Source organism: Pezoporus flaviventris, unplaced genomic scaffold, assembly GCF_033815535.1.
Source record: "Pezoporus flaviventris isolate CSIRO_AGI_PZ_B2104156 unplaced genomic scaffold, CSIRO_AGI_Pfla_v1 ptg000005l, whole genome shotgun sequence".
In the NCBI taxonomy this organism is placed as follows: domain Eukaryota; kingdom Metazoa; phylum Chordata; class Aves; order Psittaciformes; family Psittacidae; genus Pezoporus; species Pezoporus flaviventris.
The window spans coordinates 701,744-726,006 of NW_026892553.1; the positions used below are offsets into that span (position 1 = coordinate 701,744).

General features: G+C 57.8%; 1 protein-coding gene across 4 annotated transcripts; it reads left to right on the forward strand.

Moving 5' to 3' along the window:
* The first annotated feature begins 1,274 nt into the window (after nucleotides 1-1,274).
* Nucleotides 1,275-24,078, forward strand: BCORL1 (BCL6 corepressor like 1). Of its 4 annotated transcripts, none has more exons than XM_061445565.1 (14): nucleotides 1,275-1,454; nucleotides 8,427-8,564; nucleotides 11,014-11,104; nucleotides 11,351-13,939; nucleotides 14,195-14,408; nucleotides 14,597-14,677; nucleotides 14,836-15,285; nucleotides 17,153-17,382; nucleotides 17,477-17,683; nucleotides 17,768-17,934; nucleotides 18,108-18,253; nucleotides 19,110-19,187; nucleotides 22,125-22,278; nucleotides 23,378-24,078. In XM_061445565.1, the coding sequence occupies exons 2-14, from the start codon at nucleotides 8,479-8,481 to the stop codon at nucleotides 23,652-23,654; spliced, it is 4,770 nt and encodes a 1,589-aa protein (XP_061301549.1). In that variant the 5' UTR covers nucleotides 1,275-1,454; nucleotides 8,427-8,478; the 3' UTR covers nucleotides 23,655-24,078. The 4 variants fall into 4 exon arrangements, with proteins under 4 accessions (XP_061301549.1, XP_061301551.1, XP_061301550.1 ...); XM_061445567.1 differs by having other exon boundaries at nucleotides 1,277-1,454; nucleotides 14,243-14,408; XM_061445566.1 differs by lacking the exon at nucleotides 1,275-1,454 and having other exon boundaries at nucleotides 5,703-8,564.
* The last annotated feature ends 185 nt before the right edge of the window (nucleotides 24,079-24,263 follow it).

Below are 24,263 nucleotides of genomic sequence, written 5' to 3' on the forward strand. Positions count from 1 at the left end.
TCCCCGGGGGGACGGGTGTTTCCTGCGCGTCCCCGGCAGACCCTCGAGGGCAGGACTGGGTCCCCACCCGCCGGTTCTGTGCCCCCCGAAACGGGGAAATGGAGGATCCCCCCCACCTCCGCGGGGTGGGCGGCGGCGAGAGGCTGCGGAGGCAGCCGGTGCGCGGGGACCGGGGCGGGAGCTGCCAGGCCGGAGGCGTCGGATGGGGCGGGCGGGCTGCTGAGCGGGGGCCGGCCCGGGGGGGAGGCAAGGGCGAGGGGCCGGCCCGGGGGAGGCCGGTCTGCCCGGGGCAGGGGAGGGGGCTGCGGGGCGGTGCCTGCGCCGGGGCCGGGCAGCGTGGCAGGGTCGGGGCGGACGGTGCCCGCGCAGCGCGGCCGCGCTAGGGCGCTGCGGGGACGCCCGTCCCGAGGCCCGTACGAGGCTGTCAGCCGCCGGGTCGCTGCGGGGCGGGCCCGGTAAGGCGACCGGAACGGAGCAGGCCAGGGCGCGGCCGGGCACCGCGGGGGCCGCCCCATGCCGGGCATCGGAGGGGCTCTGCGTGTGTGTGTGTGCGGCGGTCGCCGGGCCTGAGGGCCCCGGTGCCGCCGGCGGGGGCCAGTGAAAAACTTCGATCCACCGCACGGCGCCACGCAGCGCAGCCCGATGCCCCGCATGGCGAGGCGGAGGCGACTCGCCCCCCGCCCAGGGCCGCCCCTACCCCGCAGCGCTGCCCGCCCGGCGAAGCACCGCGCCGGGGGCGGGGGGAACACCCATCGCCATCGCCGGCCCCGCGCCCACCTCGGCCGGGCAGGCGGCTCCGCGCCCGCTCCACCGGCCCCGCTCGGGGGGGCTGCGCCCGGGGACATCCCCCACTGCCGCACCCGGCGGCGGGTACCGGGGGCTGCGGGAGCTGCGCTCTCCGCCAGCGCTGCCCGTCCAGCTCTGCTCGGGCGTGGAGCGAACGCCCGCCCCGCCGCCTCCTCCTTCTCCATCCTCCTCCCCCCGGTGCGGAGCGAGCGCCGCTCCCGGTGCGGGCGCTGGTGCCCCGGCGCGGGGTCGGGTGTATGTGTGTGTGTGTGCGCGGGGCTCCCCCCGCACCGCGCCGTTCCGCCCCGTGCCGCCCGGTACTACCGGCCCCTCCCGGTCGGTTACCCCCCTTTGCCCGTTCCCCCTCCGGACTCGGCCGGCTCCGCGCAGCCCCCCCCGCGCGGGCAGGGCTGGCGCGCGGCACGCCGGGAGCCGCAGTCCCCGGGGCGCGGGGCGGGCGGGCGGCAGCGGCCACCGGACTACAGCTCCCGGCAGCCGCCGCGGCCGCTGCTCGCTCTCGCCCTCACACTCCGGCTGCCGCTGCCAGTGTCTCCGCCGCCGCCGAACCGCCGCTCGCAGCGCCCAGTGTCCGACCCGCCGCCTCCGGGCAGGGGCCCGCCTCGGCCCGCCGCCGCCCCCCCCCGCCGCCCGCCCGGCTCGGGAAGCAGGTGCGTGCCCGACACCCCCCCCGCGCCGCGCCGCCCCGCACCGGACGCCCCGGCCCCCTCTGCCCGGGCACCCCGGGCCCGCGCGGCCCCGCACCCACCGCCGAGGGGGTGAGGGGGGGGTGGACGGGAGCGGGCGGCCCGAGCCATCCTCTCCCCGCCCGGTTGGACGGGGTCTCCATGGAAACGGTCCCGGGACACCCCCGGGGGGGGGGGCGCCGGGGGGGGGGGGGGGGGGGGGAGTTGGCGATGGTGGGAGGTGGACAACGTCCTGCGGCGGGACAGCGGCGGGGACGGCGGGTGCTGACAGCGCCGGGCCGGGGGCAGCGGGCAACGGGCGTTGTGCTCCGCTCTCTGCCCCGCGACGGCGCGGCGCGCTGCTGCCCTGCCTCGCGCGGCGGCACCGGCACCGGCGACACCTGCCGCTCCCGGGGCGGCGCGGGGGTCCCGGTCGGCAGGGCGGGGCGGGACGGCCGGCGGGGCGCAGCGCTCCCGGGGCGGCGGTCGACAGCGGCGGGACGGCGGCGCCGGGCGCTCGCGGAGTTTAGCAGCGTGGCCCGAGCCCGTCGCCGGCGGCCGCCCTGCCCGGGGCCGAGTCGCCCCGGCAGCAGCGCCGGGAGCCGGCCGGGCGGGCGCCGGGCAATGGCGGAAGAGCCCTCCCTGGGGGCAGCGCGGCCGCCGCCACCTCCATGTTCGGGGCTGCCCCGGTGCGGCAGCGCGGGGAGGTGGGGCCCGGCCGCGGGTACCGGGGCCGCGGGGCGAGAGGCGGCCTCGCGCTCCCGTGTGGAGCGGCCCCGGGGGCTGCCGTTGAGGCGGAGCGGACACCGGGGGCTGCGGGGGGCCGGCGCGGGGCAGTGCCGCGGGGCCTGGCCCACGGAGCGGCCGTGGGGTCCGGCGTGTCGCGGGGCGGGGCGGGGGGGGCCTCCGTTAGCGGCGCGGGCTGTGCCGCGGCCTCGCGGGGCTCGGGAGGGACCAGCCCCGCGGCCTCGGGCAGGGCTCGGGCCGGCCCCGCGCCGCCGCCCCCCGAGCCCGCGGCAGCCGTATCGGGCCCCGTAGTGCCCGTGGTGATGGCCAGGCAGCGGCGGGACCGGGCAGGAGGAGGCGCTTCCTGCCGCCCGTAACGGAGAGGAAACCAAAACTCCTTCGACGGAGTGTCGGTGTTCAGCAGGGTCGGTGCAGCTTCTCGGCGAGCAGCGTCGCTCCCTTCCCCCGGCGCGGGTGCTGCCAGCTCAGAACAGCTCCTTGAGAAGCTCTTCCAGGCTGACATAGCGATGGAGAAAGTCTCTCCTCCCGGCAGAGCATCTGCTCCCCAGCATCCTCATCAGCAGCAGCTGAGTCAGGGGGGATCCCTGCGAGGAAGGGCTGGTGCACCCCACTCCCTTTGCTGCTTGTCACGTCTTTTTTGACCATGTCTGCACCAGCCTTTCCTTCCCCGTTGCATTCCTCGTTGCCATCACCAGCCTTTGGGGCTCACCGGTTGGGTACCTGCTGGCGGGTGCTGGTGTCTCCCAAGGCACCACTTCATCGCCATCGCCTGGGTCTGGAGCTGTGCCCTGGGTGGGCTCCGAAGACTGGCTCTGGCACGATGGCCTCCAGAACGAAGCTGCCCCTGGCAGTGCTGGGCTCTGGCGTGCCGGCCCAGCACCAGGGACAGGCGGCTGCTCTCCCGTCGCGGTATTTCTGGTGACACGTGCCGTGTCAGACACATTTTTTACACTGTCCTCCCTCGGTGGCTCTTTTTTCCAGTCCTTAAATGCACAGCAGTGGCCTTTTGTGAGGACAGCCCCGGTGTTGTGAGCGAGGGAGTGCTCAGTGCTGGTTGCCGGCAGCAGGGATGAGTGACCAAAGGACTAGCAAATGAGTGGCAAACTTTTCTTTGTTTCATTTCAAACGGGGATGGATTTTCTCTTTTTTATTTCCAATTTGTCGCGCTGAGTATCTGTAATTACTTGCGGTGTTGCTGTGTCTTTAAATGAGCTTAAGCAAATGCGTGGAGGCAAAGCCTGGCTCAGCTTGGCAGTGGTCAGGGCTGCTGGGGGGACCCATCTGAGCTGGGGGGACCTAAATTGAGCTGGGGTGGTCGTGGGAGACTTGGTTGGACCCGGCACCTCCCTGCTGACACAGGCCACGGTGGTGGCCTGGGCAGGCCCTGCAGGGATTTGTGCCACCCTGGTTGTTCCCAGTTGGTACCAGTGCTGCTGTTGACCCCTTCAAGAGCAGTAACGTGATACAAGACAGATAAAACTGTTCCCTTTTCATTTCAGTTTTCTTGTTCTGATTTTCCCCTGGCAGTGCATTGTGCCCGCTGTGAGTCCTGTGAGGGGACCGTCACCATGTTTTAGTATATTTTTTTATTTAATTCAGATATTTTTGCCAGCACTTTGCTCTGAAGGGTTTCCCAAAGTGATGCTCAGAGCTGAAAAGGCACCTGAGGTGACTCTGGTGGCTGGTGCTCGCTCTGGACCTCTGGAACTTAAATGGGTACCCGACAGTCACACGTAAAACCAACTATAATTTCTTGCCTGTGTTACTAATGGCAACGAAGGCTGCCAAAGAGAGTGGAGCGCTGTGGGTGATGGCCCGTTCCTGGCGGTGCAGCCGGTTCCTCCTGCCGCCCTGCGCTGCTGCACTGAGCGATGCGCTCCGAGCTCCGAGTCCTGCTTGGAGTTCCCAGCAGAGAAACCCCGTTTGATATTCCATTGCTATCTGGGGGAAAACCAAACCCAAGCCAACAGCCTTCGAGGCTTCAGTGCTCTCTGGGCATGAATGTGGCAAAGGTGTCTCCCGTGAGTGTGTTTTCAGGGTCAAAGTGCATCCGTCCCTCCCCGGCCTTCACTTGCACAGTGGGAGGGGACCCGCTGCAGCCTCCCCATCTGCTGCTGCATGGGGTCCACTGGGCTTTCTGCTTCTCCAAGCCCTAAGGTGGAAAACCTCCTCCTCCCTCTGTGCCGCTGTCACACTTAACTGCCAGTGTCCAGAAAGGCCTTGGAGCTCTGTCGAGCTGTACTGAGTTCCTACCAATGCTCTTGGGGTGATATTCCTGCCTGGAGCCCAGGCGGGGGGAAGCCTTGCGCTGGGGGGTTATAGGAGACTGGCTGCTGGCATTTCAGCACCTGGCATCTCGTGCCTGCCCAGGCAGGGTGCACCTGAAATAGTGGCAACCGCTCGGTGCATTACTCATGTGCCAGTGCTGGGATGGGGGAGAGGAAGGTAAGCGGCTTGAAATTGATGTAATTTAGTACAGAGCAGGGAAATACATGGAAAGCTTCTTGCAGGTGGGGGGGTGTGTCAAGGCAGTGTGGTCCTGAACACAAGAAGAGGAAAAAGGCCCCTTCCTGTACCATGGGTTCACCCCAGCTGTCCTGGAGGTGGACGGCTGCAGGAGATCCTGGCTCTGTTTGACCTGACCAGAGCAGTATGGTTAGACCAGGTGGCAACAGAGATGTGACATCTGTCATGCAAACATGACAGCACCAAACCCTCTGGTGAAAACCAACTCCTTGCTACCTATGGCTGGAAGTTTGGAAGCAGCCCAGAGAAGCTGCTGGTGCAAGCACTTGAGAAGCTGATTGTTGAGTTCAGTCAGGGAGCTTGATCTGGCTGAGGGACTGCTGTTATTTGCCAGGGGGAGTAGTTTGCAAAATCCACTTTGCAATTCCTGCTGCGTTAATGCTGGGCTGGGAGATGGAGAGCAAGGGGCAGCATGGCAATGGAAAACTTGCTTTGGAAGCCTCACCTTGGGCAGCTCCAGTTCCGATCACTGAGAGGGTGCGGGCAGGGTTTTAGCAGGGGTCAGCATGGAGATTGTGTGGGCTTGGTTCTCTTCGGTAATGTGGGAGTGGGTGGGTGAAGGCAGCAGCAGCCTGTCCTGCCACCCTCAGCCTGGGCTGAAGAGATGGTTATCTTGATGCTGTTGGGATTTTGGTGAAAGGGGGATTTGTGTGGTGATAACTATTAGAAAATACCCATGCCTGAAGAGCTTTGTCTCAGGAAACTCACTTCTGCTGGCTGCACAATGGTATTTCAGAAGGGATAGTAATTGCTTGACTCAATTCCACGTGTAGCTAAGTCATGGCTAACCTGAGTACAAGCTTGCTTTTACTACAAGGACAACATCTGCTTTTTCTGGAGCCTGGAAGAGACTGGTTTGCAAAGGAGCAGCCTCTCTTTTTGCGAAATGATGAGAGGTTTTAATGAACATGGGTTGTTCATTGAACAAATCCCCCTTGGTTTTAATTTCAGGAGGGAATTTGTTTCACTGAACATCCCTTTGAGGGTTTGCTGTTGGAGGTGGACACATTCAGCACCTTTCTGTTTGCAGTTCTTAGAGCATCTTTTTGGGGGTGAAGGTGCTTTAATATCACACCATGAGCCCAAAGTGCAGCGCTCATCTTCTGACTTCATTCTAAACCGGTTTTCTTCAGAGTTACTTAGAATTGGCTGGGCATCTATTTAGCTAAATCAAAATAAGACTGTGGTTTCATGTACACTTCCTTTGACAGATGTGATGGGTTAAGCAGGTTCTGTGCCAGGCTGTGCTCTCTGTCCCTCTTGGTGAACCTGATCTAGGAGCTAGTAGGGGTTAGAACCAGGCCAGGGGGGAGCCCACAAGGGTTTTAAACTGAGATCAACTCCCTGATCAAGTTTACCAGGACCCTGCATAGTTTCAGTGACGTGATTGAAGGGGTGAAGGAAGAGAAGGGCTTCAACAGCTCCTTCTGCTCAAAGACAGGCATGTGAAGCCAAGCTCTAGCTGTGTTCTCCAAGGGGTTCCTACTCGTTTCATTACATCCGTTTAAAGTCGCTTCAAGCAGCACAAGTGTAGACAGGAGATGTGCTCTGTTTCCTCATGTCGACTTGACAGAAAGCATGTTCTGACCAGGGGAGGCTGCAGTTGCTCTTTCTGGTTCGGCGTTGCGCTGGGAGGCTGCTGCTCTTCCCATGTTTCTCAATAAACCTCCTGGCCTACCTCCTTAAGGATGCTGTTCTTTCAGTCTTTGTGCAGGTTTGTGCTTGAGACCACAGCTATGGTTTTGCCCCCGTTTTATTCCTTCTTGTAGGTGAAATCTTGATTCTTTTTCTCTTCTGTTCTTCGTTCCCTGTGAAATGCCTGTCTTTGGCACGTGTCCCATGTCGTCTGTAGCGGACAGAGGCCAAGAATTCATGAAACGGTGTCTATCTCTGTTGCTGTGTCCTCCCGGCTCCCTTCTCATGGCCATCATGCCTCCTCTGTTGACCAGCTTTTACTCAAGTACTCTAAATATGCTGCTTCTCCCAGCTTCTCGTACCACCTTCTTATCACTTTTCCCTCGCCAGACCTATTCTCGGGTCACGCCTGGTCTGTTCAAGGCTTCAGCTCGTCTCCAACTCCCGTTCCACATGGTGTAGCCGTATGTGTCCCCTTCCCTGTTGCACAAAAAAGATCCCTTTTGGTTTCCCCCCAAACATCTGTCCTGTCACTATGCTCGAGGGCAGGACCTTTCTCCTCCCTTTCTTTCAGTTTAGCCTAAGATGGTGAAATCCCCGCAGATTGTTTGTTCCCCTATTTCCTTTATGTTGCATTTCTCTCCAAGCATTGCAAAACTCCTCCCCTTCCTGCTCCAAGCCACCTCGCATTCTCTTTGGGTATGACCCTGCTCTCTGTCTCACCGCCCGCCCGGCTCCCCCTTCACTGCAGAGCATTGCTTCCAAACCCGTGTCCTTTAGCAGGTTTCCCCCGCTTCTCCTGACCTCTGGCTGCCGCGCTCTGTTTGCTCACTTGTGCCCTCATACGTGCAGATGGCTCTGTCGCTGCTTTTTTGCAAACAGGCTGCCTCACCCCATTTTTTCCTACGTGCCCGGCACTTCTTTCTGCCTGAGGATCCCCACAGGCACGTTTGGGCTGAGGTGAGGGCACCCGGCAGCGGCTGCATGCAGTTCCGCGGCTGGACCCCTCGAGCTGCTGACCGGTAGATTCCTGCGTGGCTCGTTTCCGCATAAACGGAAGGTGCAAGCTGCTTCTTGTCCCGTTCAGAGCTCGTGTCGCCAGGAGTTTGTCAGGGAACAGCCAGCCGATGGAGATTTAGGATCACGTGTCACTTTCAGCTTCTTCCCACTCTCGCTTGCTGCACCGAGCAGTGCAGGGGCTCCGTGCCTGCTTTACCTTCAGGTGCTCCGTGCTTCTCCGAACCGAGAGCCTCTTTGGCAGCATCTCTGCCGTTTGCAGTCAGCGCCGCTTGGTTCAACCGGGTCCACTTGTTAGCGCAGAGGATCCTCTCTTCCTCCGCTGCTTTTTCCCTGACAGGAGTGGAGCAGCAAAGCTGCCTTAGTGCTGGAACACCCAGCGCAGCAGGATTGGCTGCAGCGCTCCCTCAAAAGCTCCACCCAGCCGACGGTGCGTCTTGGATGCTCGCAAATCCCTGGATTTCCTCATGTTTTCCTTCCGTACTTCTGCTGAATACCAGCACCTTCCTGGCCGAGGGAGGGGGTAATCCCTTGTCAGCACTGTCTGAGGGCACTGCTGGCAAGCCTCTGCTCCTCTCCCGGGTCCCCCAGTTGCCTCATGTGAGGTTTTTCCTCCTTGAACCTGCCATGTGCTGGCTTGTGAAAGTCATATGGGGCCTTGGGGGATGGCAGCGTTTTAACAGACCCTCTTCTTGGGTAAAAGTCTGACTTGTGGCTTGTTCCCCAGTGCTGAGTGTTCCTCTGGAGGGAGAAGAAAGGCGAGGGTGAGGGATGCACGTGTGTGTGAAGACATCGGTGTGAAACTCTCAGGGTAGCCAGAGGCTTTTTGGCAGTAATGCTGTAACACGAGTGGGCTGCGGATGCTGCCTGGGGCACTGCTGGTTGCTTCTAGCCCTCTTCCAGACAGAAGTGTAGCATCTTGGGCACTGCACCTGTCTGCCCAGTAGCGGAGCTGGGGATGCTGCTCTGTGAAGCGCGGTTGAACAGGAGCATCCCTGGGAGAGTTCCCAACCCTCTGGTTTTCTTTTGCAGGCAGAGCGGCTTCTCGAGCCCCAGCAGCCCTGGTCAGTGACGAGCAGCTGTCATGATCTCTACAGCACCTCTCTATAGTGGGGTGCACAACTGGACCAGCACAGAGCGGATTCGCATGTGTGGCCTCAACGAGGAGAGGTGAGGTGCGTCGGCAGCGTAGTGGGAAGGAGGAAGGGAAAAGTGCCTTGGAATTGGAGAGGCTGTAGGAAGGGAGCTGGTGCTGGCGCATCCTGTGCTTCCTGGGGTGTGACACAGACTGAGGTGTGCAAGAGAACGGGGGGGATGGGTCTGTGATCAGATGGTATGTGATGGTCCCCAAAGCCATTGTGCTCCATCGAGGAGGGCCCACAAGCAGAGCGTGTAGCTGCATTGCCTCTGCTGTGTGGCTTGAGGATGAGCCTGCACGTGCTATTTGCTTCACCACACCTGTGCTCTGAACTCCTGGGGCGGGGGGGGGGGAAGCTTGACCCACTGCAAACCAAGCCACTCAGAAGAGGTTTTGGTGACACGGGAAGGTTAGTGCAGACCAAATGATCAGATGAGAGAGCTGTGACATGCCACCAAATATGAGATTAGGGAGGATTAGTGGCTGGGAAGCAGAATCGACCAAGGCAAGTTCCTGGCCTGCCCTGTGGCTTTGCATCCCCTGATGACTCTGGGGTTGTCAGTTCTCAAAACTGATCAGTTTGGGGCTTCCGTGGGGCTTTCACATGTTCAGTGCGTTTGCCAGAGCCTGGGAAGCTTTATGGGCTCAGAGGCAGCATGTGCCTGCCACTGCTCGCTGCGGGCGTTTTGAACTCTGGGGGTGAATGCTGCGAGGGCCGGTCAGAGGAGCCGTGGGACGAGCTCAGCCCCGCTGGAGGCAGGGACATGGCAGAGATCATCTGCAGCCCTCAGCAGCGCCTGGCCCGCCGTGTGTCCCGCAGATAAGAGCTGGCAACGGTGCTGCCCTCCTCTGCCTCTCCTGAGCCACTCGCAGCCACTCCTAGTTTGCAATAGACATGGAAGTTTGGGGTGTCTGCGCAAGCAAGAGAGGACAACCGGGCTGGCTGCGGCTGGGCGCTCTCCCTCGGCTGGCACCGGGTGGCTGTGGAGCATCCCCGGCGGGGACCGGGCCAGTCGCTGACAGGGTCTGGGGCCAGTGGCGGCGGGGCAGGTCCGGCCCCGGCGGCCTTGGAGGTAACGGAGGACAGGAGGAGGTGGGGCAGTGCCCGGCGCTGTGCCCGGGACCTGCCCGTACCCGCGCCGGGGCTGTGCCCGTTCCGGTCTGTGCCGGGGCTGTACCCCGGGGCCGGGCCGTTCCCGTGCCGTTCCCGTTCCAGTCCGGGCCGGGCACGGCCCCGCTGTCCAGCTCCTGCCGTTCGCCGGCAGAGCCGCGGGCAGCCAGCTGCGCTCGGGCGCCCCCTGGCGTCCGGCCGCCGCCCTGCCCGCCCGTGTGGACTCGGACTCGGCCCCGGCCCCCCTCGGCCAGCTCCGCTGCTCCGGAACCGGGCTGCGACCGTGGGCTGACTGCGCGACCCCGCTCCCCGCGTCCCCCTCTTCCCTCCAGGCCCCTCTCACTCCGGCGGGGTGGCCCCTGTCCCGGCTTAGGGCTGGGCCCTAAGCTCCCCGAGCCCCCGAGCTGCGCAGAAGCGGCCGGGCCTGGGCATTTCCATCCCCGCGGCGGCCGGACCTGCCCGGGCTAACGGCAGCCTCCGGCTGGTGCCGTCTGACCGCGGCCGGGCTCGAGGGCTCTGCGGGAGCGGTGCTGCGAGGCCCGGTGCCGGCGTGCGGCAGCCCCGGGTCGCACCGTGTGTGGTACTTCGCTGTGAGAGCCGGGCAGGGCTGGGACCGGGTCGTGTCCTCGGCAGAAGCTGAACTCGAGCTCTTCTACCCCGGCCTCAGCAGCTTGTCTGAATGACCCTTAAAGAACAGCAAACGGCCGTTGGGTAAATACTGCTGGGGCAGGCATGGAGCGCCCCATCCCCTGTCCCCGCGGATCCTGAGCTGTGTCCTCAATGCACCCTGCTTCAGTGAGGCTCACATCCCTGAACCCAAATCCAGTCTTTCCACTCAGGAACAGCTTTCCAAAGGGAAAGGGTCAAACGCCCAGGGCATGGGGCTGGGGGGGGGGAGGGAATGAGATGAGAAGCTGCCTGTGGAAGAAGAGACAAGCAGGATGGGGGTCAGGAGCATGGCACTGGAAACATGTGGTGGAGCAGAATGGGAAGCGGAGGGTGAGGAGTGGGTGTGGGCTCAGGCTGTGAGGCAGCGTATTGAGGACAGCTGGAGGGCCAAAATGCTGTGGCTGAGGAAGATGTGTAGAGCTGCTGGGCCATGGAGAAAGGCTTGTCCAGGCTGCAGGAGCCATAGGGAGAGCCGTTATGTGTGAGGAGGTGTGATCCAGGCGGCATTGCTCCGGGAGCGGGAGGACATGGCAGTACTCCTCACCCCCTTGGTCTGCAGCGGCTAGTACCCACTGTGTCTTGTGTGATGAGGAGGAGCTACCTGGAGCAGCCACGCTTCCTTAGGCTGCCAGCTCCGCTGCTGTCCCGCGCTGGGGTGCTGGGAGGGTGTTTTGTAATCCTCTGTCTTCTTCCTTGGCCAGGAGAGCCCCCCTTTCTGATGAGGAGTCTAAAACGAGCAGCTCCCAGCACTTGAGGTCTCAGGAGTTTTGTGTCAGCAGCAGCCTTTCCGAGGTGAGCTCCTTGTGTGCTTGTGTGGGGCTGAGAAGGCCTTTCCCTGATGGAACCGGCCAAGAAAGAGCATCTACTCTAATGGGTCCCATAGCCTCCCCCTCGAGAGGGGTGCAGCAAGGGGAAGCAAACAAAGCTGTTTGCCACTTCTGTCTTTGTGTCTGGGTGGGGGTTAGGGAGAAGGTCCTGCCTGCTTCACTAGGATTCACTTGCACAGCCCTACGGACACCTTCTCCCTTCTTGTTGCAGGTGGAGCTCACGGCAGTCAGTGGTGGTGGCAGCAGTGCCCAGGGCCTGGACACTGATGGCAAGGTGGAGGAAAAGTTTGGGCCCAAACTGGAAGAGCAGCCACCTGATCCCAACCCAAACCCGGAGGGAGTGGAAAAGACTGTAAAAGATGATGCCCTGGGCCCTCTGGCAAGCCAGGGGAATGGCAGAGGGCAGGAGCCTGCAATCCCGAGGGCTGCAGAGCAGGAGAGTAGCGGTGCTGATGCTGCCTGGACACCTGCAGATCCTCACAGCGCCAAGCAGGCTGATGCTGCTCCAGCCTGCTCCGTGGCACCAGAGAGCGAGCCTTCTGGGAAGGAGAAAATCACCCCAAGCAATGGAGCACAAGAGCCAGGTGTGCTGGCAGAAGGGACGTTTCCTGTGGTTGTCTCCAGCTGCAACACCTCTGCCTCCACTCCTACAACTTTTACTTTGAACAGAGTGTGCTTTCCCACATCTCAGGCCCCTGCTATGCAAAAGCTGCCCCTGTCCTTTCAGGCTGGGGCAGTTCTGAGCCCAACCCAGTCACTGGTGTACATCCCACCGCCCAGCTGTGGGCAGCCACTTAGTGTGGCCACGCTTCCAGCCACCTTGGGGGTCTCCTCCACACTCACCCTCCCTGTCCTGCCTTCCTACCTACACGATCGCTGCCTGCCGGGCATTATCGCTTCCCCAGAGCTGCGCTCCTACCCCTGCACATTCTCCGTCACCAGACCCTTGGCTTCAGATGCAAAAGTGGTGTCCGTGGAGGTGAATCAGCTGAGCTGCCCGTTGCCCTCAGGAGGAAGTGGTCCCCAGGCTGCTTCTGAGGGCACTCCCCCGTCCACCACCGGCCCTTCACCCTCGTCCAGCCAGCCCTCACTGGCAGCCCCGTGTGCGAGTGCTGCTCCGTCTTCCAGCACTGGTGCATACACCAGAGCCCCAGCAGCTCCTGAGCCGCCCGCACCGGGGGCTGCCACATCGCTCTCTCCTCTGAAGTCCCCTCCGCAGCTGGAGCGTGAGATGGTCTCGTCTCCGGAGTGCAGTGAGATGCCTCTCGATCTCTCCTCCAAGTCCAATCGTCAGAAGCTGCCTCCACCCAGCCAACGCAAAACACCTCCTATGCCCATCCTCACACCTGTGCACACCAGCGGCAAAGCCCTTCTCACCACGGTCCTGTCCAAGTCCCAGCGTGCGGCCCAGAGCACGGGCAGCAGCGTCACCTCGTGTCTCGGCACCACCCCTCCCTTAGTCATCTTCCCCGAGTTCTTGCGCAATGGTGAGCAGGGCTCCTGGGTGAAGAACACTGCACTTATCAGCGCCATTCCAGGCACCTATGTTGGCGTTGCCAGCCCGGTGCCTGCCTCACTGCTGCTCAGCAAGGACCCCGCTGTGAGCTTCAGCAGGGACCCGCGCCACCTTCCCAAGCAGGAGCCTATTTCCGTCATTGATCAGGGAGAGCCTCGCAGTGCTGGGATTCCCTGTGGAAAGAAAGCCAACCAGACCAGCACAGAAGGACAGCAGGATCCTGCCAGGAGAGTTCTTCATGGCAGAGTTACTCCGGGAGCTCCTTTGTGTCAGTCCAAGGACATCTCCAATTGGAATCCTGGCCAGGGAAGTGTGTACCCACGATGTCCCATGAATGGAAAACCTTCCAATCCTCAGCTTCTGCCCCTTGGCTTGTCTCCTTATCATCAAACCCCTCTGCTTTCCATTGGCATCTCCACAGCCGGGCAGCTGCCCCCAGGCCAGAATAGCTCTTGCAAGCCAGCAGGTGCAGGTGAGCTCCCAACGTTCCCGAGCGTGCAGCCCACAGAGTCCAGTGCAGCCGCCCAGAGCCTGCCAGAGGGACTTCCCAGGCTCCCACCTCAGGAACGGGAAGCTGGAGCCAAGAGCAAGAGCTGCCGGTCCTTGCCCAAGCTCTACGAGCAGCCGGTTAACCCGGTCTTGTTGGATGCAGGTCCATCTCCTCAGACCAGTGCATTGGATGTGAAAGGGGAGAAGGGGAAGCTGGACAACCCTCAGAAGAGTCAGGAGAGTGATCCACCGAAGCCTGACTCCAGTAAGGAGGGCAATGTACAGAACGTAGAGACTGAGTCTCCTCCCCAAGGGAGCTGTAGCCTCAAGCAGTTGGATGGAAAACCTAAAGCCCAAGTGTTAGCAGCGTATTTATCACATGAGGTGCCGACAGCGGAGCAGCAGAGCCTGCGAGTGAGTTCAGAGGTGCCTTCTGTGCCTGCAGAGAGTCAGTGCAAGGAGCTGGGCTGCGAAGGCTCCCAGGAGCCCCCCGCTGCAGAGCCCCCTCAGTGTGTGCGTCAGGTGGATCTGTGCAGGGTCAAGAAGGAGCGAGTGGAGTGTGACCTGTCATTCACTCCTGTGACTTGCCTGCGAGCTGGGACTGCTCCCCAAGCCTTTGCCGAGGTCAAACTCAAAGGAGCAGGCCAAATCAAGCAAGAGGGCAGCATGCGCTGCAAGTCCAAGCGGCAGCATGGTGGGGACACCAGGCAGGCCCACAAGAGACTAAAGTGCCAAGGCCAGGAGAGCGAGGAGGCCCCTGGGAAGTCGGGGAGCTGGAGCGTGCATGGCCGGAAGGTGTGTTGATGGGCCGGGGCTGCTGGGTTATGGCAGAGGTTGGCAGGTGGGGCTTGGGGCAAGGAGGGAGCTCTCACGGGGGAGGGCTAGTTGAGTGCACAGCACTTTCCACCCATGCTCTTTGGAGTTTTGTGGCAGTGGATTAGTGCAGGTTATCTAGAGCAAAAATGGATCTGGGGTGTCAAAGATGCTGGAGGGCACCAGCATGATGAGTGGAGGGGACAGCATTTTGTCCCTTCTCCTTTGCTGCTCCAGATCAGTCAGTCACCAGCTCAAGCTTCAGTCTGTGTCCTCCACACACAGTGGCGAAAACACCACGACAATCCACATGAACTTGGCAGGCAAGAAGCCCAGCCCTGCCTGGGGCCGGTGAAGGACCACAACAGCTTCAGGGTAAAGCGCAAGCGGCGGAGGCCAGTGAAGACGGAGCTGCCATCGCTGGTGCAGTGTGGAGACAGCCGTGAGGAAGGTACTCGGGGCACGGCACCCTGTCCTTGCGGGGTCAGGCTGCAGTGGCTCCTCACGCAGTGGCTTCCTGCAGCGGGTTGGGATCCAAACCAGAGCTACAGTGTGGTGCTGAGCTGCCCTTGCCAGGTCAGCAGATGTGTATGTGCACAGATGTGGCCTGTTTCCTCAAGGCTCATGTTTTCCTCACAGGTTACCTTGAGAAGAAACCCAAGAACAGCTTTCGGGATTTCATTCCAGTGGTGCTGAGCAGCCGGACGCGCAGCCAGTCGGGTGAGTGAGTGCCAGGGACACGGGTAGGAGGCTTGCGTGGACTGTGAGTGTTTCCCTTTTCACGTGGTCTTGGCTCTGTCTTTTGCCCTGCCTTGCAGGGTTGTTCTTGTAGATACTCTTGGCTTCTTTGTCAGCTAGAAATCCCCCATGTTTTGCAGGAAGCAATGCTGGCTCTTCTGCTGGTGTGACGGGAGAGTGTGATGTGACTGGTCAGGAGGTTCTACCGTTGCTGGAGGAGGATCAGGAAGACGAAGAGGAGGAGGAGGAAGAGGAGGAGGAAGAGGAAGAGGAGGAGGAGACATCTTTGAAACGTCGCAAGCTGCGAAAATCCCACAGGACAACTGGCTACCACAGCCGCAGGGACAGGGACAGGTCTGTGTCCGGGAGGAGCAGCTGTCACACAAGGAGGACCCGGGACCTGCCATGGAGAGTGGAATCCCCCAGGCAGCTGTGGGAGCCCAACGAGGAGGAGGAGGATGATGACAGCCATGTCAAAAGGAAGAAAAGGAGACGACAGAAAAGTCGGAAGTACCAGACGGGGGAATATTTGACGGAGCGAGAGGAGGAGCGGGTTGGTTACTCCCACAGGAGGCGGAAATCCAAAGCAGGTACAATCTGGAGAGGGGTTTCTGGTACCAGGTTGGGGACAAATGGGGATTTCTCATTCGGTTGGGATTTTGGGTGTTTTTTATTGTGTGTGAGATTTTTTTGGTGTTTTTTGCTGTTTTGGTTTATTTCTGTAATGATGAAACTCCGTTGTTATTAGTGGCTTGATGTACACAGCGTGGGCAGCAGGCTTCAACTGACCAGCTCTTCTTTCCAAAATACTTACAGTAAACTTTGGAGTAGGAAAAGCAGCCTTATGTGACTAACTAGATACTGGTCTTACCCTCAGATAAAGACAGAGGGCGTGGGAAAATGAGTATCAGATGAGGTAGTGCAGAGAAGTATTTCTGGACAAGCACAGGCCCCTGGGAGCAGTGTTCAGCTGGCTATAGGAGAGTGGAGCCACTACAATTTAGCTGGGCATCTTTATGCTCTGTGTCCCTTTATTAAGGCAACTTGCAAGCTTGCACCAGGGAGCACAAGGGCAAGAGGATTAACAAAGCTGGAGTGTCTGCAGGTGACAGAGACACCCCCCCAGCCCACCCCCACTGTGGTTCATGTCTTCAGCTTTGCTGGGAGGAGGATGCAGTGCCCCTGCCAGCATCCTGCTCGCTACTCTACCAGCACTGCCCAGCCCATGCAGTCACATCAAGCCTGTGACCTGCATTTCCCTAAGGTTTAGCAGTCTCTGCAGTCCCTTCTCTCTGTCTGGATGAGAATTTGAGGCAGGAGCATGTTTGAGGCTGTCGGACGTAAGGCTGGGGCTCATCCAGCAGCACACGGTGTCTCGGGGTGTGCTGACGGCTGGTAGCTTGTAGCTGTGTCCAGGGGTCCCACAGGTAACTTCTTCCAGGATTGCAGGAGTGTGCCTGAGCCACCAGCTTGGGGGAAGCAGTTCTGCCAGCTCTCCATAGGCTTGGGCCTTTCTCTTGGAGGTGCTGTAGTGCGTACCAACCTGTTGCCTTATGCCACACCAGTGGTCAGATTGACAGTCCTCAGGAGACGCTGAGATACTCTGAGGTACTGTGAGAAGTCATATAGATGGCTGCTGCACTTCTGCCAGCTGATGGCTCAAGCTCTGCTTCTGCTCTGGCACAGTTTTACGCTATTGCTGCAGTATGTTGTGTCTGGGTGCCCCTGTGAGACCAGGAGCAAAGTTTCTGATGGGCTTCCTGGCATCTTTGCAATTCATGGGTGCTCTCAGGCTGGCCTCTGCTGGCATCTGTTCCAAACAGAGCCTGAGAAGGAGGTTTGGGTGCAGCAGCATTGAGGACGGTTTTCCCCAGTAGCTTTACCACACATCTTAAGAGTGTCTGTCTTGTGTCCAGAAGCCAGTTTCCCCTCAGGGACTGCTTGCTCGCCCCTCAGATGGGTAAGCTTCTGTATTTTGGATTCAGAAGTTGTGGCCTAAAGCCATCACTGGCTTTGTAGATGAGGACCTGGGCACTGTGAGTGGGCTGGCAGCCAGAGGAGGGACGGGTCCAGCCCATGTGTTTGCAGAGTGCTTTGTCCTAGCTGAAGAATCTGCATCATCTTTGGGTACAAGCTGCAGCGATCTGCTGGATAGTTTCATACTGGGTTCCCAGTCAGACCTAAGCTGTGGTCAGTTGTGTGTGAGCCCCAGCTCTAGGTAGGCTTGACCTTTTTGAAACCAGGACACCATCTGCCAGTGGGTGTCTTGTGTCCATGCAGAGTCCATCCCTGGTGGGGAGAACCTGTATGTTCACTCTGCTTCCACTTACTGCCGTGCCTCTGCCATGGGTCTGGGCCTCTGGATGTGCAGCCTGCCAAGATCAGCAGTTTGTTCTGCCTGGCAGCCTTTGGTGGTGCTGCACCTCCAGAAGCTCCTCATTCCTATTTCTCCTCTAGAGTTTAGGTACCAGAAGCAGAAGGAGTCTGTAAAGGGTAAAGGCACAGAGCTACGGCTGAGGAGCAGGCTTTCCCCATCACCCCGAAAATCTCAAGGGTGCCCAGACTTTCGGAATGGCTTCTTCCTGGAGCACTCTGACAGCTCTCCTGCCCAAGAAGAACTGGAGAAACCATCAGGAAAACGCAAATGTAAAACTAAACACCTGGCAGGGATCTGTGATGAGGGGAAGGTATGGCTTGGACTGATGAGGGGAGCACACATGGGGAGAAGAGAGAAGGGACTCCTGTTAGTAAGCCAAGGAGTCGCATTCCTTTCTTTTCCAGGGGAAAGGCTCTTGGAATCAGCCAAAAATCCACTCTCTGAAGAAGTCCCAGGACTTGTGGACTCTTTGCAAGTCCCGTCGGGTCAGCCCAGGGAGTTCTCCGGAGCTGCCCCCAGTCCAGAGCATTCCTCCTGGAGCTCGGCGGCTGATTGTGAACAAAAACGCAGGGGAGACCCTTCTGCAGCGAGCAGCTCGCCTGGGCTACAAGGTGAATTTTGGTGCCCTCTGTTCCCTGTGCTGCCCTGTCTGGGTTCATGTGTAACCAGGCCCTCAACAACTCTTGCTCCTGTAGGACGTGGTGCTGTACTGCCTGCAGAAGAAAAGCAGCGACGTGAACCATCGTGACAATGCTGGCTACACAGCGCTGCACGAAGCCTGTGCGCGAGGCTGGATTGACATCCTCCACATCCTGCTCGAGCACGGTGCCAACGTGAACTGCAGTGCGCAGGATGGCACCAGGCAAGGCACTGAGAGGGGAGCACCTGGGGAAGCCCTGGGGAAGTCAGGGCAGGGAGCAGGTTGTATTTTCAGGATGTGCTGTTGGTCATCACTAGATTCGTGTTAACCCAAAACAGCATTTGCTTTGCAAACTCTGCCTTTCTCTTTTCCTATCAATGCTTCTGTCCTTGTAGGCCTGTCCACGATGCAGTAGCAAATGACAACCTGGAAACCATGTGGCTTCTACTCTCCTATGGTGCTGATCCCACTCTGGCCACTTACTCTGGGCAGACAGCTGTGAAGCTTGCCACCAGCGAGGTGATGAAGCGCTTCCTCTGCGGTAGGTGCAAAGCCCAGTGGTGGCAGTGCTTCCACCCTTCCCGTGTGGCAGCACATGGGACCAGTTGTGGGTGTCAGAGGGTTTAGAAGCGCTTGAGTAGCAAGTGACTGACTAATTTGAGCTCTGTCCTGTCGTGTGTTTGTGTGTTTGCCACCCAAACTTTAATTACAGGATTGTGTACTGTTTTCCAACTAAGGTAAAAGCCACTTTCAGTCTTCAGTGTGCAAGGAGATAGCAATTCTGTGGTCACACAACTAAAGACAGTGCTGTGCATGAGGCTTGGAGTCACTGTTCCACAGTTCCTGGTTCTGTTGCATAACCTAAGTAACAGGGTTTTGCTGCCAAGTAACAGTGCCTTCTACTCAGCTATGCCCAAGTGCTGCCTACCTTCCCTTGTCAGAAGGGACCACTTGGAATCCCTGTGGCAGAGAGTGAGGCCTACCTGCTTGCTGCTCTCTGTGTAGAGGTGAGATGAGTGTTGACTTCTACACAACCACCAGGAAAAATCTTGTTTCCAGCTGTCTGTCTGAGCTCCTTCAGGCTTGAATACGTGTGCAGGTGCTGGAGATGTCATTTTGAACTCAAGGCCACCCTAAGAACCCTTCTTTCCAACACATTGGGTGTTGTCAGTTGTTTTCCCTTTTCAGCTTCTATTTCATGTTCTCAGGCTGGGGCCACATTGTTCTGAGTGAGGGTACTCTTCCTGCAAGTTGTGGTTTAGCTTTTGCCATAATCCCTAACTGCAGACGAGGGAAGAGCAGCAGAGGTGAAGGGTGTAACCCAGGATCATTGGATGTGCATGCCAGTCTCATGCTTTGTTCAGTAGATAACCATTAACCCTCTCAATCTTCTCTAGATTACCTTTTGGATCTCCAGGGGCGCACGGATGGGGATCCTCGCACAGCGTGGGACTTCTACAGTAGCTCTGTACTAGGTGAGTTCAGTCTGTGCCATTTCGTGTATAGCAGCAGAGCAGAGAGATGTAATGCCAGGTAGCAACCCCTCATTCGCTTGAGCATGTGTCCCTCCCAGCTCACAGCCTTGACAGAGATCTTGCCATAATGTTACATACTGGGAGTTGCTCCTGAAAGGGACTTTTTCTTTGGGAAGCTGCATGTGTGGTTCCCTCCTGTGGGCTGAGCATGGTGTGCAAGACTGGACTCAGGTGCTGCTGCTGATTCCTAAGGGTCTCTGGGTATCGATCCCAGAACATGTTATTCTTGTAGCACTTCTTGTTGCTCCCCTGCTAACCAATCATAAAAGACAAATCCAATGCACACACAGGACATACTTATTCCTTTGAGGTGTTAGAAGTCTTGAACTTCTTCCAGGTTCCCTTTCCTCTGCTCTGGAGGGATGGCATTTGGCCGGGCCAGGTCCTCTGTTTACAGTGCCAGGCATTTCCCAGGGAAGGCAAGACCTGTGCCTTCTGCTGTCACTTCCTGAAAGTTGTGGTTACCAGCTTAGAAGTTCTCTCAGAACAACATAGGCACAAGGTCCACAGATCTCTCATGGTGTTCCTCCAGTTCCCCCAGGGCCCATGAATGAAGATGTTCTGGATGTAGCTGTGGGGCTGTGGCAGACTGCAGAGTCCTTCCTAACCACTTCAGAGGCAGTAGGTCAGGATTCTCAGGCCCTTTGTAAAGGCTTGGGTTATTTACACTGGCAAGCTAAAAGGCTCTTGGTTTTAGCTGCTCACCTGTGTCATTTCCAACATCCTTCTAGAAGCTCAGAAAAATCAGATGATACCTCTGGAAGGATGTCCTTGCTTCTTCTTGGAGGACCCTGATGTCTCTTCCTTTCAGAACAGAAGGAATTCTGTACTACTGTTGTTTGTAGGCTTTTGCACCTCAGGTGTGCCAAGGAAACAGTTCAAGCTGCAGCCTCCTTCCTCTGAATTTCTCACTCTAGAAGCTATCTCAGTCCTTTCAGAGGAAGCCTCTTCACCATAAGAAAAAAAGCTGTTCTGTGACTGTAATATTTTAGAAGATACTTCCCTTTTTGATTGATCACTGATTCCCACTTGAATTTCTCTGATAAAGAAGGAAGGATAATTGTGTGCGGTTTTGTGGGCAGGAGAGTTTGGCTCCCTTTGGTTACCACAACATGCTGAGTTCTTGGTTACCCAGAGAGTTTATGTGCTTGAGTTCTAGCATCTGCTTATCTCCCACTTCTTTCCTCTTGAAGATCCTAGCATGGGATTGCAGAGACTGCATACCCTTTAGAAGACCCACTGCTGCATGCAAGTGATTTAGAAATGTGCCGCGTTGTTTTTTGTATACCCTGATGCCTGAAGTGAAACGGGTGGATCTTGGAAGAGCAAGTTCAAATTAGCTGCTTCTTTCAGTTCTTTCATTTCCATATCCCTTGGCTTGTATTGAAAAATCTTATCTTGTATCTTGTCTTCCCACATTTCTGTCCTTCACCCCTGGAAGCAAAAAGAAAGGTTACTTTTCAGTAAGCACACTGTCACTTCTTGGTGTTTCTTGGGGGATGGATCCCTTTCCACCAGATGAAGCACAAAGCATTGCATGTCCCTTCATGTGGAGGAAAACTCCCAGGCTGCAGCTCCAATCCGTTGCTATTCTTTGAGGCAGGAATATTGTCTACATGTTCCTTTAGATCTGCAAATCTCGGGGGGCCAAGAGATAGAGGGAAGTCATGGTGTGGGATCTCTGAGGTCTGTGTGTGGTAAAGTCATCAGTGTCTTGCACTTGGTGATGCTTTAGCTCGACACCAAGCCCTGCTCCAGGGTTTTCTTCTACACCTGGGACTAGCATTTTTGTGCCTGATTGTCTCCCTGCTCCTGGCAGTGGTACAGGATGTTCCTGTTCTTGTCCCAGCCTTCTAAGAGAGAGGACTGAGTGAGGAGAGTGTTCAGGATAGACACTGAACCGCACTGTTGCCACGTCTTTGCATTTATATTCTTTCTTCCTGGGTTGCTCAAGGGATGTGAGGCTTTTCAGTGATGGCCTCTAAGCTTTGCCAGCAGTGACATTGCACCGAGATTCCTGTCACTTAGTTTTGGCCTGGTCTACAGGAAGCTTTGACAATTCGAGCCCCTTTTTTTTTCCGGTTTCGTAGGGATTTATTTTTTTTTCTCCCGGGCAGACTAAGAAATAATTTTTTTTTTTTCCTGAGACCCTGTTGGAGCCTGTCTCCTGTTTCTGAGTAAAATGACATTCTTGCTGGGGGCTGCATTCGTTTGTAGAGTGTGGTGTGTGGAGCTTTCTCATGCGTGGTGTTGAACTATGGCATGATTGGGTTATTTGCTGGTTACTACCAGCACATTTGGTCTTCCTTCTCTGTGTAGAACGTAATCTCTATTTAGTGGGAAGTTTTTGGAGTTATCCTGTATTATCTCAGCAGGACAAAACCACTCTGCAAAGCCATGACTATTCATACCTCTTAATAAAATCCAGGCAGCAAGCTATTTTTCGACAGATGCTTTTCAGATTGATGAATAGTAAATTTAACTGTCTTCAAATGGTTTATGGATCAAGTGTGCAGTTCTCCATCTCCTATGAAGCAAATCCTGCTGGAGCTCACACGCTCCTGGGACAGCCAGCTTTAAGCCAGAAATCTGTGGGACTGAGTCTCTGAAGTCATGCTTATTGATGTTGGGTTGTATTGGTCTCTACGTTTGTGCATGGTTTGGTGGCACAGCCTTGCTGTCTGTATTTAGGCACCGCTGCTGACACACCGCTGTAGAGGAGCCCCTGGGACTTTGCTCTTAGAGCTGCTGGGATGTTGTGGACATGGGACAGTGGTGGTAGCCAGTGCAGCTGTGCAGAGCTGTTCCCTAAGGAGTGATGAGCACCGGCTGATGTGAAACTGTGAGAGATGCTGATGTCTATTTTGCTTGTTGCAGAGGGGAAGGATAGCATCGGATGTGATCTTCTGCTCAACCCTCCGGGAAGTTCAGACCAGGAGGAAGAAGACCAAGATGCAGACAACTTCCTCTTTGAGTTCTCAGACAAGCCACTGCTTCCCAGCTATAACCTCCAAGTGTCGGTCTCTCGGGGGTGAGTATCTTCCTGGAGCAGAGCATGTGGGTGACATTAATGCTAGGGTGAAGTCGGAGCTCACAGAACAGAGCCCTTGAGCTTGAGAAGATAGTGGCAATACAAGGAAGCCTTAGGCTATCTTCCAGGTGCAGATGACTTGAGTTACTTATATATGGAAAATTCACACCTGCCTGAGAAGCTTTGGGAGCCCAAGCTGACTGCATGCTAAGGAGACAGGCCCGATAGAGCACACTTGTGTCCTGTAGATCTCAAAGCACCCCTCCAAAGGAGGACATGACTTATCCCTGTTTGGCAGGTAGAAACACGGAGGGATGAAGCTATTGCAGCTTCCCCAGGAGGAGAAAATTGCTGCTGCTGGGGCAGAAACCCAGCTGTGGCATGACAGCTCCCTGTCATGAGACGTCTCAAAATGAAGTATTGCATAGACTCTTTGTTCAGAAAAATGTGAAGGTAGAAATCACACTTTATAAGCCCCAAGTCAGAGAAGCAAGTGCAAGATGTAGGGTAAGATGGAATTTGTTCGGCAAATTCTGAGAGGTCCACCTCTGAGGAGGTCACCTTGGCCTCTTCTTGCAGTCAGCAAAGAGCTCATAGCAGGATTTATCCAGATGAGGGCAGGAGCGAGCGTCAGGCTGAGATGAACGGCTGGCTGTGACTGATGAGCTCCCCAGTGTCCGTGGAGGAGCCTGGGGGGAGGAGGCTCACTTGGATGGGCCCTCCTGCAAGTATGGATGTGCTGAGAGAAAAACGTGTTCCCCCAAAGGGCGCTCAGGCATTGGAACAGGCCGCCCAGGGCAGTGCTGGAGTCACTGGCCCTGGCAGCGTCCACACACTGTGTAGACAAGGCCCTCAGTGACGTGGGATAGTGGTGGCTCTGGCAGTGCTGGGCAGCGGTTGGACCTGATGATCTTAGAGGTCTTTTCCAGCCCGGCTGACTCTGGTTATATGGTTCTGTGAAGTGTGACCTGCAGAGCAGCGCTCAAAGCCGGGTGTGCGGAGGGGAGGGCCAGCGTGCTGCGGGTGGGCGGCGGTGCAGTGGGCAGCGTTCCCGCAGACCCCGGTGGCCCTAACCTGCCATCCTCTCACCATCCTGCAGGCCCTGCAACTGGTTCCTCTTCTCCGACGTGCTCAAGCGGCTGAAGCTGTCCTCCCGCATCTTCCAGGCCCGCTTCCCGCACTTTGAGATTGCCACGCTGCCCAAGGCTGAGTTCCAGCGGCAGGTCTCTCTCAGTCAGGTGCTGGTGCAGGAGGAGGTGCAGGAGAGCCCCGAGCCGGTGCAGGGCTCTGCAGAGACAGTGGAGCTGGTACACTATGAGCCCGAGCTACTGCAGCTCCTGGGTTCGGTGGTGGAGTATCAGGCCTGGAGCAGCTGACGGAAACGGCTCGCTCCCTGCATCACGAGGCAATAAGGACCAACGGGAAGCGGCCCTCTCAGCGCCAGCAGCAGGGACCTGGGTCTTTGGCCAGCCAGTCCTCTCCTCGAGGCTCTCCTCCAACTGGGGAGACAGGACCCTTGCCTCCAAGGACTTGCCCAGATCCCTTTGTCACGAGCAGCAGCGGTTGCAGCTGTCAGCCCCATCCAGTTGCTGTGGGCAATGAAGCCCTCTCTGTGGGGCCACGTGAGCCAGAGCTCTTGGGGCAGCAACAGCTCTGGCTCCCCCAACACAAGAGGTGGAGGGTGCCCTGCCTGACCCGGTGGAACTGGGCCTCTCTGTTTGACCTCCCCCTCCCAACGTCTTCCATAGTATTTATTTAATTAGTATTTAATTTGTAAATGTTTCCTTTGTTTTCTGCTGAGTCTGTATCACTGTGATAGTGAGCTCCGAGCTAGGGGTGAGGGCTTTCTCCAGCCCCTGTCTGGCACACTCTGAGGCCAGCGCTCCCCTGGACCTGAGCTGCAGGCCCGGGGGGTCGTGGGCCTCCAGGGACGGGCTCCTTGATCCTTGGGCGAGAGCCTGGGAACAGTCACTGCCCTTAGCTTT